The 18,857-nt window shown below is 41.0% G+C and overlaps 1 protein-coding gene across 3 annotated transcripts; it reads left to right on the forward strand.

Moving 5' to 3' along the window:
• The first annotated feature begins 96 nt into the window (after window positions 1–96).
• Window positions 97–17,109, forward strand: canx (calnexin). Of its 3 annotated transcripts, none has more exons than XM_066716696.1 (15): window positions 97–203; window positions 4,148–4,318; window positions 5,160–5,233; window positions 5,399–5,457; window positions 5,802–5,943; window positions 6,413–6,494; window positions 7,417–7,609; window positions 9,822–10,011; window positions 10,191–10,304; window positions 10,514–10,670; window positions 11,539–11,754; window positions 13,233–13,352; window positions 13,600–13,729; window positions 14,031–14,119; window positions 14,365–17,109. In XM_066716696.1, the coding sequence occupies exons 2-15, from the start codon at window positions 4,151–4,153 to the stop codon at window positions 14,422–14,424; spliced, it is 1,794 nt and encodes a 597-aa protein (XP_066572793.1). In that variant the 5' UTR covers window positions 97–203; window positions 4,148–4,150; the 3' UTR covers window positions 14,425–17,109. The 3 variants fall into 3 exon arrangements, with proteins under 3 accessions (XP_066572793.1, XP_066572791.1, XP_066572792.1); XM_066716694.1 differs by lacking the exon at window positions 97–203 and adding an exon at window positions 2,064–2,139; XM_066716695.1 differs by lacking the exon at window positions 97–203 and adding an exon at window positions 2,064–2,139 and having other exon boundaries at window positions 14,368–17,109.
• The last annotated feature ends 1,748 nt before the right edge of the window (window positions 17,110–18,857 follow it).

The raw sequence follows: 18,857 nt of genomic DNA on the forward strand, positions 1-18,857 counted from the left end.
GCAGGTCGGAGGCGTAGGCCGTCCTCTGAGATCGACAGTTCCGTCAATCTATCACAGGCCACGACGCTACGGAAGGCGGGGACAGTTTCAGCAGCGCGCCCAATCAGGGAAGGCCGGGGGCGGGGCCACGGTGTCAGAGTTCTTGGTCGCTGCTCACACGTGATCGGGCTGTAGTTCCAGGTGGATACATCTCAGCGCTGGAGGTGAGTAACGCAGCGAATAGCGACGTTCATCCCGAAAAAGACGTGTAAACGGGTGCTTTTATTCTCCAGTAATACAATTACAGGCAAAAAAATGAGCTTAAAAGGACACGCAGGACGCGAAGTGTCGCCGAGTTTGGACTGTGCTGTCGGTCCTGCGCGCACTAGCAGCCCTTGTCATTTCGTGTCGGATTATTCGTCCCCTTTATGAGCACAAACGCACGTTATTGCGCTAATATAGATTAGGATTGACTGCGGGGACTGGGCATCGTGTTTGGCGTGCATAGGTATTATTTCATAATCGATATCTTATGTCTGTATTTTACAGGGGTCGACCATGATATAGCTGATTTCAAAATACCATTGAAACGATTGTGTCCGTTTTTATAAGAAATCTAATAGGCCTAACAGATACAGTAAATCGAAACTGGTGTGTGTGTGTATATATATATATATATATATATATACACACACTGCACACACGCAGTTTGGGATTAAATCGAAACGTGCATATGTGGATAATTTCTATTTTAAGGCCCAATGTATGAAACCGAAAGGCTAATCTTTGACAGCCTATTTTTTTTTATCAACCAATACTTGTTCTTTCCTGCTGTGAGATTTTAGTGTCCAGTGCAACACCGAACGGTCTTTTAATTAAAAAGATGCTTTGTATATATTGTTTAATATACGTTTTTATGTTCTTATTGAGCCAGGGGGCGTGGGGTGGGTAGACAGAAACCCTGTAGTGTCAGATCCGCGCACTTAGGCCCATTGTGATCACATGGACTGGGTTTCAGACATGGAAGTCACTGCACCATTTGCATGTGGAGATATTTCATGGCAGGGGGCTGTGCATTGCAGGATGGATATGCGATGATGTGTAGATCGCTATTCTGCCCATGTTTGTTACACACGGTCAGGTTAAGTTTAGCCTGTTCATCTGAAATGTGATCTTTGCTGTATGTAATATATACACATCTGCATATATAGCTGTACAATATAAACGTTGGTTATTATCCGATGCGACTCGACCTGCCTGTCTTACCAGTAAGTCAGACCAGTTTTTCCACTCCAGTGCTGCAGTACTAGTTAGGGAAGGGACACATTGCCGAGATCATTGTAAGAAATGTTTTACCAGTTGAGCAGCATGTTTAAAAGAGCTTTCTATTTATTAACTTTCTTTTTCAGTCAGTCTTGCATATAAGCTACATTTAAAATGCAGCTGTGCTTGGAATGTGGGTTAAATAAATCCAATAAAACAGGATTGATGGCAATTAAGTGACCAAGATTATGATGCACGATTTCACAAAATTTGCATCATAGAAATATTTAATTGGCATTAACACTTCAAGGCATTGTAAGAGAGTAGAGAATGTATTTGCATATTAAGATCTGAAAATGGGGATAATAACAGTAATTTTGAGGAAGTGTCATTTTAGATATTGATGGATATGACTTCAATTTACACAACCATCATTTTCCTTTCTATAATAAAAAATGTTTTTCCTTTGAACTCTTTTTATTGCATGTGTGGGCTGAGTTGACAATTATAGTCTGCACTTTGGTTGTGTTTTGTGTTCCTCAGGTTCTGTGGCAAGATAATATTAGGACTCTGGTATAGTAGATTTTGTCAAAGTGGGTGGCATCTGCCTCAATACTCTTCCCACACATTGATTTTGAGACTCTTTTTTTTTTTTTTTTTTTTTTTGCCGTGTTCATACATGCCACTTAGGTACCCTGAATGTCGTTTCTTCAGGGAAAACCACAATTTCTCAAGTGGGCCACTCGCCACTTTTATGCAGCACAAAAAATACTCCATAAACCTCAAACCATCTGTGTTTTAAGATAGAAAGAAACAGCATATGTTGGAGGACAATCATACTGATGGCTACAGACACTCACCCCTTTCTGGTCATCCACTGCTGCTGAAATTTGCATGGTAAGCTGTGACTAGAGACCAGGGCCTTGATTATTTGGGTAAATGGAAGAGGCCCACCTGCAGCTGTCAGCTTTATAACCAGGCCTGTGCATTATTATTCTGCAGTTGTGTGTCCTCGGGTGGCTTTCTTGTCTGTGTCACATCATTGAGATGGTGATAGGAAGTGCTCAACAACAACTGTAGAATGATGGGAACAAAATAATAAATAATTAAAGCACAGCATCTCCAACTGGTTATGGTGTTCATTGTTCATTTGCGGCTGCGTGTGGAAAAAAAGTTTCCCAGTTGCCTTCTTTCCTTTGGCTCAGTAGCCCGTGGCTGTTTGTTTTCAAAATGTGGTGTAGTAAAATTGCCAAAATCATTCTGTAATCCCACTCTGGGGATTTCATTTTAGCATAATTAATAGCTAGCAGGCTGTAAACTGAAGCAAACACCTGCCACTGGGGAACACGTTGCTTTGTCAGTAATGGGAAATACTCACCTCGCTGTCATTGAGCTGAACTCTTTTGCCTCTGTATATGTTTTGTTTTTAATCAATTGCACTTTTACTACAAGCACTGAAAAGTATTTGAAGTATTTGTTTGTGCTTCAGTGCTTTGTCTAAAAAATGATTTCCTTCTACAGAACTTCTCTTTAGTTAAGAGTCCTGTTCTTGGCTATCAGGGTGTGGTCCCAGAGGATAGTGGCCTTATCTGTTATGGAAAATTGTACATCTGCAAAACAGTTGCAGCCTGGAGCTGGCCCTTGAATACAGTTATTGTTTGGATTCATTCTGGATGTTCTTGAGCAGAATTAGAATTTGGGATTCTGTGTAGGAAGAGAAGATCCACTGACCACAGATATTATCAGCTATGTTTAAACTGAAGGGATATGGGTTTCGTCAAGTAAATATAACGCCAGTCCATTAATGTAGCCGTGTGTCCACAAACAATGCCTGGCATGATTTTTTTCTGAGTAAGAGACCCATTAAAGATGCATGCAATATGCCGTAATGACAGATATTATAAAATATGTACATGGCTGCAGTACCTTCTGCTGCTATACCTTCAGGGCCTGAAATTACCTCTGATTAATTTAAACATGAAAGCTTTTTATTTTTCTACTGTGTTTCTGAAAACCTTCCTCTTTGGAGATGCTTTATCATCTGATGGGCTGTATCTTTTTCGTTTATGGGGAGTGTGTGCACAAAGGGTACTAGGTCTGTTTAATAAGTATTGATTGATACTGTCCCCAAGCAAATAGGAATGGCTCGGAAAATAACACTTAAAAATCCGCTGCCTGAAGATTGAAGGAAACCCCAAAAGCAATTTTTGCACATTACAAGTGATTAAACTTTCTTCGCTAGGAGTTTAATTGAGTTTTTCAAATCTTAATTTGTAAAAAGTCAATGAAACGTGGTTTATAACGTTACACTGTTTATTTCACCCGAATGCTTGTCTACATCATTATCTCTTGTTTAGTGTAAACCTGCAGCTAAAGCCAGGCAGTGCTTAAACATCTGTGTAGTATAACAGGCCTGCTGTTATCTGTTGCCTCGTTCCTTGAGGTTCCTTGTATACACCCGGCCTGGCTGGCGTAATTAGGGAGGGAGGTGAGGCCAGTGTGTTTAGATGGTAATCTCGTTGGGCTTTAATCTCATTAGGGAAACGGGCTGAGCCTGCAGATCCCAGGGACTCTGTTACCATGGAGACCAGAGCTCGTGGGGGCCAGAGATAATAACATTGTCTGTTTATCAAGAACGCCAAATTGTGCTCCAGCTTGTCAGGGGTGGAGGGTTTGTCAATATTGTGCTGCTGCACTGGCCCAGAGGAGGAGTTTGGGTTTGGGTTTGGGTGCTGCTCCCCAAATAGACAGGTTTGGTCAGAAGCCAAGAGTTCTCAATGGTTTTGATTCAGTATCTGCTGTGAGGTGAGGCAGAAGCGGGGCAGGGTGCTCCATTTCTCTCTCTGTGCTGAGCTGCTCCTCCTCTCTCCTGTCTTCTCATAGCTCTCCCCTCCTTTCCCCCCAGACTATGGAGCTCAAATGGAGGATGTGTGTGTTGCTGCTGGCCCTGGGCTGCGCGGTGGCCCTGGCCCAAGATGATGTCGACGTCGAGGATGCGGACATCGAGTTGGAGGATGATATTAACGAGGCTGTAGAGGGAGAGGAGGCGGCCCCGAGCACCCCTCCAGTTCCCAAGGTGAGTCACTCAGGAGCGGTGGGTGGGGGGTCTTCAGGGATGACCATTGAGGAAGTAAGAAAAGATGGTGACTTAAGTTGCGGTTTGTGATCAGGGAAGTTGTGTCCTTGAGACTGTGCAGCAGTGATTGCATTCATCGCTTGATTTTATGGGTCAGAGTTAGAAAAGCATCATGATAAAAATGCAAAACGCAGCTAAACAGGATATGTTTCTGTTCATGTATCAATGTTTATTCATGGCTCATCAAAAAATTGAACTGATGGTGCTGAGCCAGCTTTGACACGATTGTAAGTTGCCTTTCCTCCCATTAAAAAAAAAGTGTAAATGATGTCTAAAGCATTTCAAGATGCAGGTTGCACCACTTAAAGCCTTGTCTTGGGCTGAAAAGCAGTTACACTGAAAATTATTGATCCCAAACAGTTAAGGCCTTGGGCATCTTACTGAATTCCACAATGAACAGAATAAGTGAGCAGGAACTCAAAAGGTTCAGCAGTTTCCCTTTTTCTACTCAATAATTTCTCTTAAGCTTTTAATTTTCTTTCTGGTCCCTTGATTGTAGTTCATATTATACATCAGTGTATACTGTGACGCAAAGTTTTAGGGTTATATTTCAATGTTGTTTTTAAGGAAATGTTGTGCTCTCGCTATTCTTGAAGTATAGGTAGAGTACATTAAAAACTCAAGATATTCTGCTATTATTAATATTGGCCTAGTAACAGAGCAAGACTGTCATTGCTATACTTGGATGATAGATAACATTGTGCCTTGTTTTCTGGTAACTTCTCTGAAGGGAAGATTATGAATGATGTTTATCATCATAATTGTTCATCTCCTCTTCTAGGTGACCTACCAACCTCCTATTCCATCGGGTGATTTTTACTTTGCCGACTCCTTTGATGAAGGAACACTCGATGGGTGAGTTGTTTCATCTGGTCAGGAGCTAAGATTTAAATCACGTTGAAATATCTTAACATACCTTAAAATAATGGTTTATATTTAGTTCAGCATTGGTGTGTTAGGTTGGGGTATTTCAGTCTTTATTCGTATGCTTTTGTTAAGTAAACTTGCTCATTATTTCAGGTGGGTTCTGTCAAAAGCAAAGAAGGAAGGCATTGATGAAGAGATTGCCAAGTATGATGGTAAGCCTCACTTTTGGATTAACATCTGTATATTTTACTTTTTGTTCATAAGAAAAGGTGGGTGTATGTGAATGAACCTCTAGCTTAAATTCAGATTTTGTTTGCATTGGGTGAAAACCCAAGAAGGGAGATCACCAAATTCACACACTTTTGCTGTAAGTATTTCCTTTGTTTTCCAAGAATTATGTGGCCTGATCTGAGGAAAATGTTGGGTATAATCATTTTTTACAAAACCAGTGTTTGCCTCCATCCTTTTGACTGGAGTTTGGTACCAGCCTTCTTTATTTTTATTTATGTATTTATTGAGATGTACTTTGGATAAAGGAGAATTCTGTTTTTCAAAGGGCAATGGGAGGTGGAAGAAATGCAAGATACGAAACTCCTGGGAGATAAAGGTCTGGTTCTGAAGTCTCGCGCCAAACACCACGCCATCTCTGCCAAACTCCGGAAAACTTTTGTTTTTGACACCAAGCCCCTCATTGTTCAGTAAGTGTCCGCTGCAAATTAACTTCTAGATGACAGGGCTTGCAAAACATTGTCAACACAATACTATCAAAGCTTGGTGTACATAGTGAGTTTGCCTGTCTGCTGTAGAGCACAGCTGCTGTCCTGAGGAAGTGTAGTCATTGCTCACATGAGGAAAACGCTACCTTATCCTTTGTCTGACTTCTGGAACTGCTGCTTTGTCTGTTTTTATAGGAAGTTCTGTTTGAAATATTCTAGACTAAAGGGCCACCGAGTGAATTTGAGTATTTGCTCAGATTTGTGATTAGTATTGCTTTGCATGTATGTATTTTCCCTGCAGCTTTTGTTGGTTTTGATAGGTGGTAACTAAGGGGTTGGTGACAGATGTATTGCTGCACTTTTGTAATGATTGTGTATCCTGTAGGTTGCCCTGGAAAAGGGCGTCTGCCAAGAAATAAATGATCATGTCTCTTCTCTCGTCTGTTGCTAGGTACGAGGTGAATTTCCAGACTGGAATCGACTGTGGGGGGGCCTATGTGAAGCTCCTCTCCCAAACACCTGATCTGAACTTGGTCAGTCTTTGTTCAGTAAACATTTGGTTCTTGTCTTTCTACTATTATGAAGATTTAAAAACGCTTTGTTTTCTCATGACATAATTTGAATTTAATTCTACATTTTTTTTAAAGAAATAATACCAGAGTTGTATCTCCAGCGACTTAATCAAATCCCATTTCAAAAACCAGCCAGCATTTTGAGAATTTAAGATCTGGCATGTTTATCTATATTAGAAAACATTCCCCTAACTAATCAGTGCTCTTGGTGTATTAATGCTTAGTCTTGAATGACCGTACTTTTAAACTAATCTGTCATGGATTGCTGTGTAGTCTGCGACTTTTAATGTTCAAGTGCTTCTTTAAAATGTTTGCCCAAGTACATTAATAGCTGAGTTTGTGGGATTTGTGCATGCGAAGTGGACAATTGTTTTGGTCAGTCCGAGAAAGAAGCACGCCTTCCTGGTGCATTTGTTAAATAATTAGGATTGATTTCACTCTTGTTAATCTGTTTTGGTACATCTGCTTTTTTAATCAGACAGACAGTTGGCACAACAAGCCGCTAATTAATGTCTTTCAGTAAATGGGATCATGCCACAGTCGACGGGTTGTGATTTAGAGAGAAGCGAAAGCTGAATGCTCTAATGGAAATCTTAGCACCTGCCATTTAGTTCGTTATTGCTGAAATAGGGTAGACTTGAGAAGCTGGACTGGATTTCCACTAGTCCTGCTGATGGATCCTGCACAGTATAATTGGACTGAAGGACTGAATATGTGGTTCATGGGGATTCAAGACCCGTGCTTTGCTTTTCATTGCTTCAGCAATAAATGTAGTAATTCAGTGATGGTAAAAAAAAAAAAAAACACAGTTTAGGGAATGATGTCAGGGCAGGAACTCAAAGCATGAACTTTCCTTTTTCTGCTGTTAATTTGCTGTGTGCAGGATGAGTTTGTGGATAAGACCCCATACACGATCATGTTTGGGCCAGACAAATGCGGGGAGGATTACAAGCTGCACTTCATCTTCCGTCATAAAAACCCCAAAACCGGAGAGTACGAAGAGAAACACGCCAAGAAGCCTGATGCCGACCTCCGCACTTACTACACCGACAAGAAGACCCACCTCTACACCTTGGGTAAGGCCTGTTTAAACTCCTGTTATGGCCATGAACGAAAGGGCGCTTACAAACCAGGTCACTCGACCCGTCACGCGTGTTTGTTAGCCAATTTATTTTGCTTATATTTTGCATACATTCTCGCTGTCTGTGTTGATTTAATACATTTTCACACAGCAGAAACGCATTGGACGGTGCGGTGGTTAGCACTGCTGCCTCACTGATCCTGGGACTCGACCGTGGGTGTCTGCCTGTATGGAGTTTGCGTGTCCTACTCGTGCCTGCATGGGTTTTCTCCTGGTTTCTTTCAGTGTCCCAAAGCCGTGCTGCTAAGGTTGACTGGCTACTCTACGTTGCCCTGTGGTCGTGTGTGTCTGTGCTGTTGCGATGGCCTGGGGTCCAGTCCAGGGTGTAGGCTACCCTGCCTTAATTTTGTTACTGAAGCCACAGCTGCATACAGTGAGGGGAAAAAAGTATTTGATCCCCTGCTGATTTTGTACGTTTGCCCACTGACAAAGAAATGATCAGTCTATAATTTTAATTGTAGGTGTATTTTAACAGTGAGAGACCGAATAACAACAAACAAATCCAGAAAAACACATTTCAAAAAAGTTATAAATTGATTTGCATGTTAATGAGGGAAATAAGTATTTGACCCCTTCGACTTAGTACTTGGTGGCAAAACCCTTGTTGGCAATCACAGAGGTCAGACGTTTCTTGTAGTTGGCCACCAGGTTTGCACACATCTCAGGAGGGATTTTGTCCCACTCCTCTTTGCAGATCCTCTCCAAGTCATTAAGGTTTCGAGGCTGACGTTTGGCAACTCGAACCTTCAGCTCCCTCCACAGATTTTCTATGGGATTAAGGTCTGGAGACTGGCTAGGCCACTCCAGGACCTTAATGTGCTTCTTCTTGAGCCACTCCTTTGTTGCCTTGGCTGTGTGTTTTGGGTCATTGTCATGCTGGAATACCCATCCACGACCCATTTTCAATGCCCTGGCTGAGGGAAGGAGGTTCTCACCCAAGATTTGACGGTACATGGCCCCGTCCATCGTCCCTTTGATGCGGTGCAGTTGTCCTGTCCCCTTAGCAGAAAAACACCCCCAAAGCATAATGTTTCCACCTCCATGTTTGACGGTGGGGATGGTGTTCTTGGGGTCATTCCTCCTCCTCCAAACACAGCGAGTTGAGTTGATGCCAAAGAGCTCGATTTTGGTCTCATCTGACCACAACACTTTCACCCAGTTCTCCTCTGAATCATTCAGATGTTCATTGGCAAACTTCAGACGGGCCTGTACATGTGCTTTCTTGAGCAGGGGGACCTTGCGGGCGCTGCAGGATTTCAGTCCTTCACAGCGTAGTGTGCTACCAATTGTTTTCTTGGTGACTATGGTCCCAGCTGCCTTGAGATCATTAACAAGATCCTCCCGTGTTTTTCTGGGCTGATTCCTCACCGTTATCATGATCATTGAAACTCCACGAGGTGAGATCTTGCATGGAGCCCCAGACCGAGGGAGACTGACAGTTATCTTGGGTTTCTTCCATTTGCGAATAATCGCAACGACTGTTGTCACCTTCTCACCAAGCTGCTTGGTGATGGTCTTGTAGCCCATTCCAGCCTTGTGTAGGTCTACAATCTTGTCCCTGACATCCTTGGACAGCTCTTTGGTCTTGGCCATGGTGGAGAGTTTGGAATCTGATTGATTGATTGCTTCTGTGGACAGGTGTCTTTTATACAGGTAACGAGCTGAGATTAGGAGCACTCCCTTTAAGAGAGTTGTGAGAGTTTCAATTGTGACTTCTAACTTTACAAGGTCGTGGGTTTTTTTTTTTTGGAAGGGTTCAATTGCACGGATAAATGTTAAAATGTTTCAGTTCTGAATGTGCCTCTGGCATCAGGGTGATAATGTTGGTGAACTATTAAAAGGTATTAAGTAACTGTCATTTTAATTTAAAATAAATGCTTCTCTCTGTGAAACTCTGGTTTTTTTTGGTGACTGTGAATTTCTTTTTAAACATTACGTGAAATTTCTGGGGCCCTTCTGATAACTTGGCGATCCAAGAATTGCACCCTTGAGTACAGTTACAAATCGCAGAACTGGTTGGTAGCATCTGTAACATTCAAACACCTTCTGAGACACTGTCACACAGGAGGTGAGGAGAGGACATACCGTTTACTGTTGTCCTCATATAATTAACTTATTCTCTACCCCTCCCACCCCGCTTTGTCCAGTGCTAAACCCGGACAACAGCTTTGAGATCCTGATCGACCAGACCGTTATCAACAGTGGGAACCTCCTGACTGACATGAGCCCTGCCGTCAACCCCGCCGCTGAGATCGAGGACCCTGATGACCAGAAGCCTGAAGACTGGGACGAGAGGCCCAAGATTCAAGACCCCGATGCAGTCAAACCTGAGGACTGGTGAGTGTCTCGGCCCAACGCTAGGATGTCGAGGGAGCACCGTTCCTGTCAGCCTTCCTAACTATAATTTCTGCCTCAGGCCTCAGTATATGCATTTTCTACTGACCCCAGTTTGCAGTGTAAATGTGACTGTGTTTTTTGGTTTGTTTTAATTGTCCGCTCTGTTTGGCCCTCGATAGGGATGAAGATGCCCCTGCCAAGATCGCTGATGAGGAGGCAGTGAAACCAGAGGGATGGTTGGATGACGAACCGGAGTACACCTCAGACCCCGACGCCATTAAGCCTGAGGACTGGTAACCGATTTCCTATCCTATCTGTAAACTTCTCTTTCTTAAGATGAGTGTTTTTAATTAAGTATGTTTACCACTGCCTTGTCAAATGTTTTAGTTTTATTCTTTGTTCAATTTAGTTAAACTTACTCTTTTTGTAAATGTAATGCACGTGGGGATTGAGGTATAACATTGTTAAAGCACAGGATTCTGACTCCTCCATTGTCCTGTAGGGATGAGGATATGGATGGTGAGTGGGAAGCTCCTCAGATCCCCAACGCTAAGTGTGAGACCGCCCCTGGCTGTGGGCCGTGGCAGCGTCCAATGATTGACAATCCGAACTACAAGGGCAAATGGAAGCCGCCCATGATTGACAACCCTAACTACCAGGTAACAACCTGCACACTACAACCTACGTCTATTTTTCTATTACAGTAAATTAATCAGAGGAGGAATGATCTACTGTAAGTGCAGAGCATGTTCTAATGCAGCGTTCCCACATTTAATATGAGGCTTTTAATATTAAATTCTACCCTGATATAATGCGAATTTGGATATAATGCAAAAGCAAAAATGGTTTTGAAAGTTGAAACGCAACACCAAGCATATTTACAGCATCTTTCACTCCGATCTTCATTGCATAAACAGTAGTCTTGTCTGCAAGTTTTAGTTATATCGTTGACGGTCTAAATGTGTTTACTTTTTAGCTTCATATTAACCTTTTCTATAAGTAAAACATAGTTAACAGTTCATATTACTTCAGTCTTTGTATAACATAGTTGAGAAAGTGACCCAACAATTTGTAAGGATTTGTAATTAAGTGTTTTCTAATATTGTATGTGAATTTTGCATTTTCCTAAGCATTACACGCAGACCAAACGATTGATGAAACCGAGCCCACATGGTTGCATTTAGCAGTGTTTAGTATCTGTTAATACACTGTATGTTTTAAATAAGCTTATAAAATAAGTGTTTTAAAAACAAAAGGAGATTGTAATACATTGTAGTACATATTTATTTACCGCAGTTAGTTAGTTCCAAGAAAATATTATTGGTGTTTGTTCATACTGGAAATGCTAAAAGCCAAAGCAGGTTTGATATAATGCAGTTTCACCTGTAATACGGTAAGAGTTTTTGTCTCCTGATGACCACGTTATATCGAAGTAGCGGTGTATGTATCGATTGACTAATTATTATTTATATAGTGTTTGAAATCATTTATCTAATTCTCTTATTTGCTCCTTATCCTTCCCTGCAGGGAGTGTGGAAACCGAGGAAAATCCCCAACCCCGATTTCTTTGAAGATCTGCACCCCTTCCGTATGACTGCCATCAGCGCTGTGGGGCTGGAGCTGTGGTCCATGTCCTCGGACATCTTCTTTGATAACTTCATGGTCTGCTCGGAGCGCACGGTGGCGGAGCAGTGGGCCAAGGATGGCTGGGGGCTGAAGAAGGCTGCGGAGGGAGCTGCAGAGGTGAGCGCTCTCAGACCTGTTCTTTACTACTGCATAAAGTATTTAAAACTTATTTAAAGTCTCCTCTGATGGAAGAAATCTGCATATCCTGCCCCTCAAAGTTTAACTTCATTAGTATGGAATGTTTGAGACATTCTATGCTGTGTATTCCGCAGTCTAGGTTACATTTATAGTTTATAGTAGTGTTAAGTGTTAAGGTTATTGAAGTATATCTGATAACAGTCCATACCTGATAGTGTGCAAATACAAAACAGAAAGTTGGCCTAAATGCATACTGGAAGTGTAACTAGCATTTGCTAATCTGTTATCAATTAGTAAGTTTAACATTTCTTCTTCCAAGTTAGAATAAAATTTGGCATTTGTTAAAAAACATATTTGTAAAAGTACCATGAAGCTTCTCCCAACAGCATGTGCATGTTGGTAAGTGAAAGCAGGTCTGAAAAGCTGAAACCAATTAACATCATGTGTAGCATGTGACTGGAATGTGACACTGAAAAGGCTTGGTCTAGTTTACACTAAACTTCAGAATACATAACTGACCCCTCAGAAGCCGAGCACCGTTAGGTTGCCATTAGTGACGGCTGCAGTAGAGGCGAGGCAGCCCTGGAGGTGCCTGCTATAATTTTAAACTGCTCCTCTCTTGTTAAGCAAGGCACCCTGCTCTCCATTAGAGTGCTTTCAAGCAAAGATTAATTTAGTGGCAGTAGCTGCTTTATTGGACAGCCCTGTATATTGCAAGGGATTAGTGGTGCTTTGGCTGCCTTTCATCAAATTCCTACAACACAAATGCCTTTTACCTCAAGGTGAATTCCTCAAATGTTTTGCATTCTTTGCTTAAAGGCCCAACATCTGTTTTTCTCAATCCATTGCCAGAATAAGTGCCCCTTTCTGTGGCTTATGATTTCTCGGGGAAAGCTGCAGTCTTTGCTTATATATTATGATTTAACAAATCATTTAATATTCCTAGTTTTCTGTTTAAGAGTTTCTTAGAGAATAAATCACTTCCAGTGTGTATTCCTCAATCAGACTAGAGTTAATGAGTCTGGATTTGAAAGGGTTTAAACAGACAACTACACTAATAATGCAATGCCACGGGCTATTCAGTTACCTAGGCAGTTTGACAAATGTTTTTGCCGTGCATCGTGTCTTGAGTGGTAGAATTGCCTTGTCGTGGAGAGATTTAAATAACTCCAAATGAGCACAGAGCTGCTGAAAGAAAAGACCGATTGGGTCAATGGATTGTTCACACTCAAGGTCACTGCATCAGCTCCTGTCAGTAAACTTAATGAATGACTTGCATTTAACTGACACGCCATGCAGCCGCACTTCTGACACCACCTGATGTACGTTAAACAAGTCTCGTCCACAAGTGAAGAATGGGCTGCAGCTGTTCGCTAACCTTTTCTTTGACCATGGCCATTGATACTACATTGGTGAAGACCCAAATTGACCGGGTTCTGCTGCTTTTCTTCCCACAGCCTGGTCTCGTTACTCAGATGATGTCGGCGGCGGAGGAGCGGCCCTGGCTCTGGGTGGTGTACATCCTGACCGTGGCCCTGCCCGTATTCCTGCTCTTCGTCTTCTGCTGCTCTGGGAAGGTGAGAGGCTTTGTAATGTTGTCTTCTACGGGTTCCTGAGGGTTTCCTCCTGTATTCTGGATCCTGGAATCCATTTTTCTTTTTGCTTCTGGTTTCCTACACCAGCGCAATCTCAAATTGCCATATTTTCCAAACCAGGATCTGAGGATTTATATGAACCTTGAAAAATATGTCCAACCTTTCATCGAATGGGAAATGGTAGTTAAAACCAGGGTCTGACTGCTGCTTCTTCCCCCCCCCATAATAGAAAAAGACGTCGGATGCACAGTATAAAAAGACCGATGAACCTCAGCCTGATGTGACTGAGGAGGAGAAGGAGGAAGAAGACAAGGAAAATGGAGAGGAGGAAGATGACAAGGAGGAAGAGGAGAAACAAGGTAAGATGAGATATTTCAATGGCCAGCTCAGCACAAGTATATTGTGTCCTTCAAAGGATAAAATAAGTCATTTTGGCACTGGGAGGGGGAAGAAGAGGTATTTCTCCACATCTGTGCACTTTCTTGAGAGCGGAAGTAGTAATCATCGAGAATATCAAATTAACCTTTGAATTTATAGTTTCCTAAGCCTGGTTGGATTCATAGAAGTGAGCTTTAATGTTAGGTAGGATGGGCAGGAGTAAAAATAATGGTGTTTGGCTTCCAGTCAGGAGTATCATTGTATGAATGTCTTACCTGACAGGAGAGGAGAAGAAAGGCGATGGAGAGGAGAGCCAAGAAGAAGAGGTGGCTGAAGAAGAAAAGGAGGAAGATGGGGATAAAAGTGATGAGGTGGGGAACATTCTAATAACGAGACTGATATACATGTGTATATTTTAACAAAATAAGCAGAATGATATTTAAAGGTCAGCTTATCTGAGGGATGGGGCGCTCTGGGAGTCTGATCTTTGGTCTTTTGTTAGTTTAATCATTTGACTATTCAAAGTCCGCTTGGAGCCGATGAGGAGAGACGTTGTTGATGTTTTGCTCAATGAACATGTCTGAGCTTGATGGGTTTCTGTGCCTCTTTCCCCCAGAAGAAAGATGACGATATTCTGAGAAGGTCCCCCAGAAGCAGAAAGCCAAGGAAGGACTGATGGGCGCCCCGGTTCTCACAGCCCCCGGGATGTCTTCTCCGACCACATCTCTGGACTGTCTCACAGCGACGACAAACACAAACCACATGTTTTCAAGATCGAACCAATCATGACCATGAACTGTGGCAATGATGATTATACATAGAATAGAGACTGGCTTTACAAACAATATTACCATTCCTTATAACGCAGCAGACACTAGCCTCGGGTCCCGCCACCGATTTGCACCCTACCCATAGCTTTAACAACAAACCGACAGTATTGCGTCACATTTATTATTCAAGAAGCACTACAGCTAAATACAAAATTTCTTTGTAATACACTGTATGAGAGATGAGCCAGCTGGCGACTGTTAGTACCAGTGTTTCATTGAAACTTTTTTACCTGTTTGAGACTTAACATCATGCTGTGCTGAGCCACTAGATCGGATTCAGATGCGCAAATACTGAATATACGGAACATAGGAGGGTTTCGTGATGAATGTCTCTTGTGTGTTGGTTCAAGCTTGTCAGCCCGCTTGAGAGCCTATAAAACTTCTGTTCTTGGTTCATTTTATAGTCAATACTGTCCTTAATCACTCTTCTTACTAACTGTACTTTGGCAAGTGTGCGGTTCTGCTTTCGATGATCTGTGGGCCGTGCTGAAGGTCCTGGGGGCCCATAGGTTAGAAAATGCTGCCTTAATGTTTAAGAATGCCAGGGTTGCTGAATGGATTCCTGAATGTAATGTGAGTGTTTGTTTTTGTTTTCATTGTTTTTTAACATCGGTTCCATCATTTTTACTATAAAACATTTTTTGGTTAGATGTAATGGAAGGGGGAGAAGTATAGCATTCCTGGGACAAAAAGACAGTGACGAAAAAAGGTTATGTTCTATACAACGATTAAAGTGTTTTCAATTGGAGCGGACCCACCTAAAATCTGAGCAACAGTGTTACTGACTCACTGTAGGAACTTCCACGTTTGCCCATCTGCGTCTGTCGAGTGTGTCATCGGCTGCAGTCTATTTCTAGGTGAGTCATTGGTGCACATCCTGTGACATCATTTCCTGCCTGTGAAACGGTCTCCTCACAGGCTTGAGTGCATGTGCTTTCGGAACGGTTTAACACCGTTTCAAGTGAAACAACCTTCGAGTTTGTCCCAGTATAGGAGCAGTTATAAGGCGTTTAAATTACAATGTGATGAACCAGGTTCTCCTTTGTTGAGTTCACCAGATTGCGCTACCCCTGAGATCTGCCGATTCTGACAGCACTCCATATTATTAATGCTATCCCAATTTGTGTGTGTGTGTGCTTTGACACTGAAAATTACAGTGTAGTTGATTTAAATAAGCATTTGAATTTGTTTTGACAATTTAGTAATCGAAAATCTGAAATAAAAACCTTCCAACACTTGCTGTCAACTTGTTTATGGAATGCTAAACTTTTATTTGTATTTTTTTTTTTTTTTCCATCAAATGTAAATGTCTACAATTGTGAATGGAAAAGGATTAAATGTTCAGTTGGAACACATTACCTGTAAGGGAAAGGTATGGTTGGTTCTCTTTGATGTGGATGTTTCGTGAGAAATGATCGCTGCTGTCCAACAAAGCAAATTTGAATCCTGTTACCTACAAGTGAAATAAACTTAATTTGACGTGAATAGATTTAGGGGTGGACGAATGTCTCTTGATACTGCTATCTGGCATTCTTATCAGACGGCCGACTTGCAGTTTGGAGAGGCATGGGCGAGATGGTAGCACTGAGGTTGCACATTTATGCTGCCATTTTTTTTCCACAAAAGAGCAAACCTATTTAGTGAACTCCCTCTAGTCCATATGTGACCTTTTATTGCTTCCATTTCTTAATTTATTGAATTTTTTTTTTTTTTTTTTTTTAAACAACCAAGTAGGACTTTTTTTTTTGTAGCCTTAACCTTGTTTTACAATCTCTAGGTAAGTCAGCGTGCGTACATTTCCCTTGTTCAAAGTCATGTAAGCGTTTATAATTATCGATCCTGACAAAGGCTAGGATGCAGTTAAGCCAGTTCTGGTTCTGCCTTTACAGAAACCGTACAGGTGCAAGGGAAAGGTTGGGGAGCAGTACAATATTTAAAAGCATTATAAATGTATATCTGGATTGGCGAAAGTGGACATTATTGGTAGTTTTAATCGCTTGTACCTCATTTAGTGGTACCAAGGCCAACTTAGACCAAGGTGGGGTAGTTTTTTTTTCTTTTTTCTGTGCTCTGCAATTTAGGGGACTGAGCAAGGATTTTAAATCTGTCTCTTCTAACGGCCAACAAGATTCCCACTTGGACTCTTCCAGACATACCAGGCTTTTCAAAGATGCATGCTGCTCCCCATTGCGTTTCTGTGGATTGGTGTCTTATTTCTTCCTCTCCAGATATTAGTGGGATACCAATTTACTAACACTGATCATGTACAATATAGAATAATAGATGCTATTTTATTATAAAATGCTGTATAATAATTTTGAGTTTTGGTATTACCTGTTGAGGATTTGTTTTTCATGTTACACCGTAAATTGTAAAATTAATTTTCTTTAAGAGTGGAAGTCTAATATTTTGATTTAGGAGCAACGTTGTGTTTAAAATCATAACTTGGAGACAGTTGTGGATTTTAAATGCAGTTATTTATAAGTGGATCCATAAAATTTCTTGCTGAGAAATAAAATACTGATAAACACTGTTTGCTTCATTTGTGTATGGAAGATGCAGTTCTCATTATAGCTCTCGGTTTACATCTCTTTTGGATACCTTGTCCTGAGAAATCCATGATTTTCACTATAAAGATAATTCTATTTCATTAAATTTGCTTACATACTTCAGATCCTTACCTTATGAGAAACTGTTTAACCTAGACATGCTTTGTTCATTTTAGGGTGCATTTCTGAAGATCTGTATTTCTTAAGAGCAAAAGCTGATTAGGGGCAGACCTATTACTGTACTGTCTAGAAACAAGGAGAGGTTGAGTATTAGCATTCATCATTGATGATAAACGATGAAGAAATGTATAAATTATGATGCACATATATGGTGAGGATGACAACAAAGATTATTTCTTAAATTATTAAATGTATATTTTATTATTAATTGTCACAGATAGCTAAAGAACAAAATATTTGATGGTGTCGATTTGCCAAACCCCATTAACTCTGCTTTGGTGCTGTGGTGGATAGTACTGATGATAACTATTTCTAGTTAATATTAATTTCTGGTCTTCTCTTGTTAACTCTCTTCTGAAATAACAGTATAAACTGTTGCAACAAGGTGATCTCTAAGAATTTGGTGAAATATATAATTGGAATTCTACCCAAATTAAGCAAAACCTTTTTTAATTCTAAATTGATGGTAAATAACTACTAAAGTGATAATTGTATTGAGTAACAGAAGCTCAATTTGCTAACTGCCTTGTGAAGTGAACTATTCCGAGCTGTTAGATTTGATTTACATAATGAATTTTAATGTCAGTTCACATGAGGGCATCCCTAAAATAAGCAGAGTCGGTGAGTCAAGTTACTGCTTTATTTGTTGGTAGTGTTTTCCCAGATTGACTGAAGCTGGATGCATGTAAAAGGAGGGCATTGTGACTCTAATGTTGTTGCGGTCACATGACATTTAAAAATGCCAAGCTGCTGTGTCATTGTTGTCATGTTTTTTATTAAGTAAATATAACTGTAGTGTATTAATGTATTTTTGAAAATGTCATATATAAGTACATATGTATGTCTATTTAAGTATAGGGTATTATGTTTAATAAGCATTAGTAAGTTGTACATTTACATTTAAATATTGACCCATTGCCACCCTGTGAACATACTGAGTGAGCACCCAGCTCTGCCTGTCTCCTTATGAACATGTTCAAGTAAAATTCTTCACATTTGGACTAATGCAAAGTTCATTATTTTATTCTTAGTCACTTTGGCTACATAACTAAATAAAGCCTATTTTACTGTTTAAAAAGTTATGGACCACTTGAAAGTCTGTGCTTTAGTACACAACAAATGCAAAATCCAGATTGAACACAAAGCTTAACAAAATACAAGTAGGCCAACTGCCCTTTCTCTTGCTGTTTGTACTGATGCTTATGAGAAATGCCTCAAAGAAAATGTAGGCACACTAACTTACATGTACATATGTATACATGATTCATTACTGACTCAGCAACAATGCATGCAAAACGCAGTGTTGTTCAGCTAGTGCAACTCAGTATAATTAAAAGCGTGGCTTTTGCTGTCAAATGCAGTTCCACAGAAATCATGATTTATTGCGTTAGTCTCTGTACAATAACAAAGAGCTCAGTTCCTCTCTGCTACACACGTTTTGCTGAAACGCACGTAAGGCTGCTGGTAACCTATACGAGGGGAAAAATCCGACCCTTTCCCACTGAAAACATGTCTTCCAATGCTTTGCTCCTGGGCCCAGGTTTGTACTG

The sequence above is a fragment of the Amia ocellicauda genome, chromosome 11 (genome assembly GCF_036373705.1).
Source record: "Amia ocellicauda isolate fAmiCal2 chromosome 11, fAmiCal2.hap1, whole genome shotgun sequence".
Lineage (NCBI taxonomy): Eukaryota > Metazoa > Chordata > Actinopteri > Amiiformes > Amiidae > Amia > Amia ocellicauda.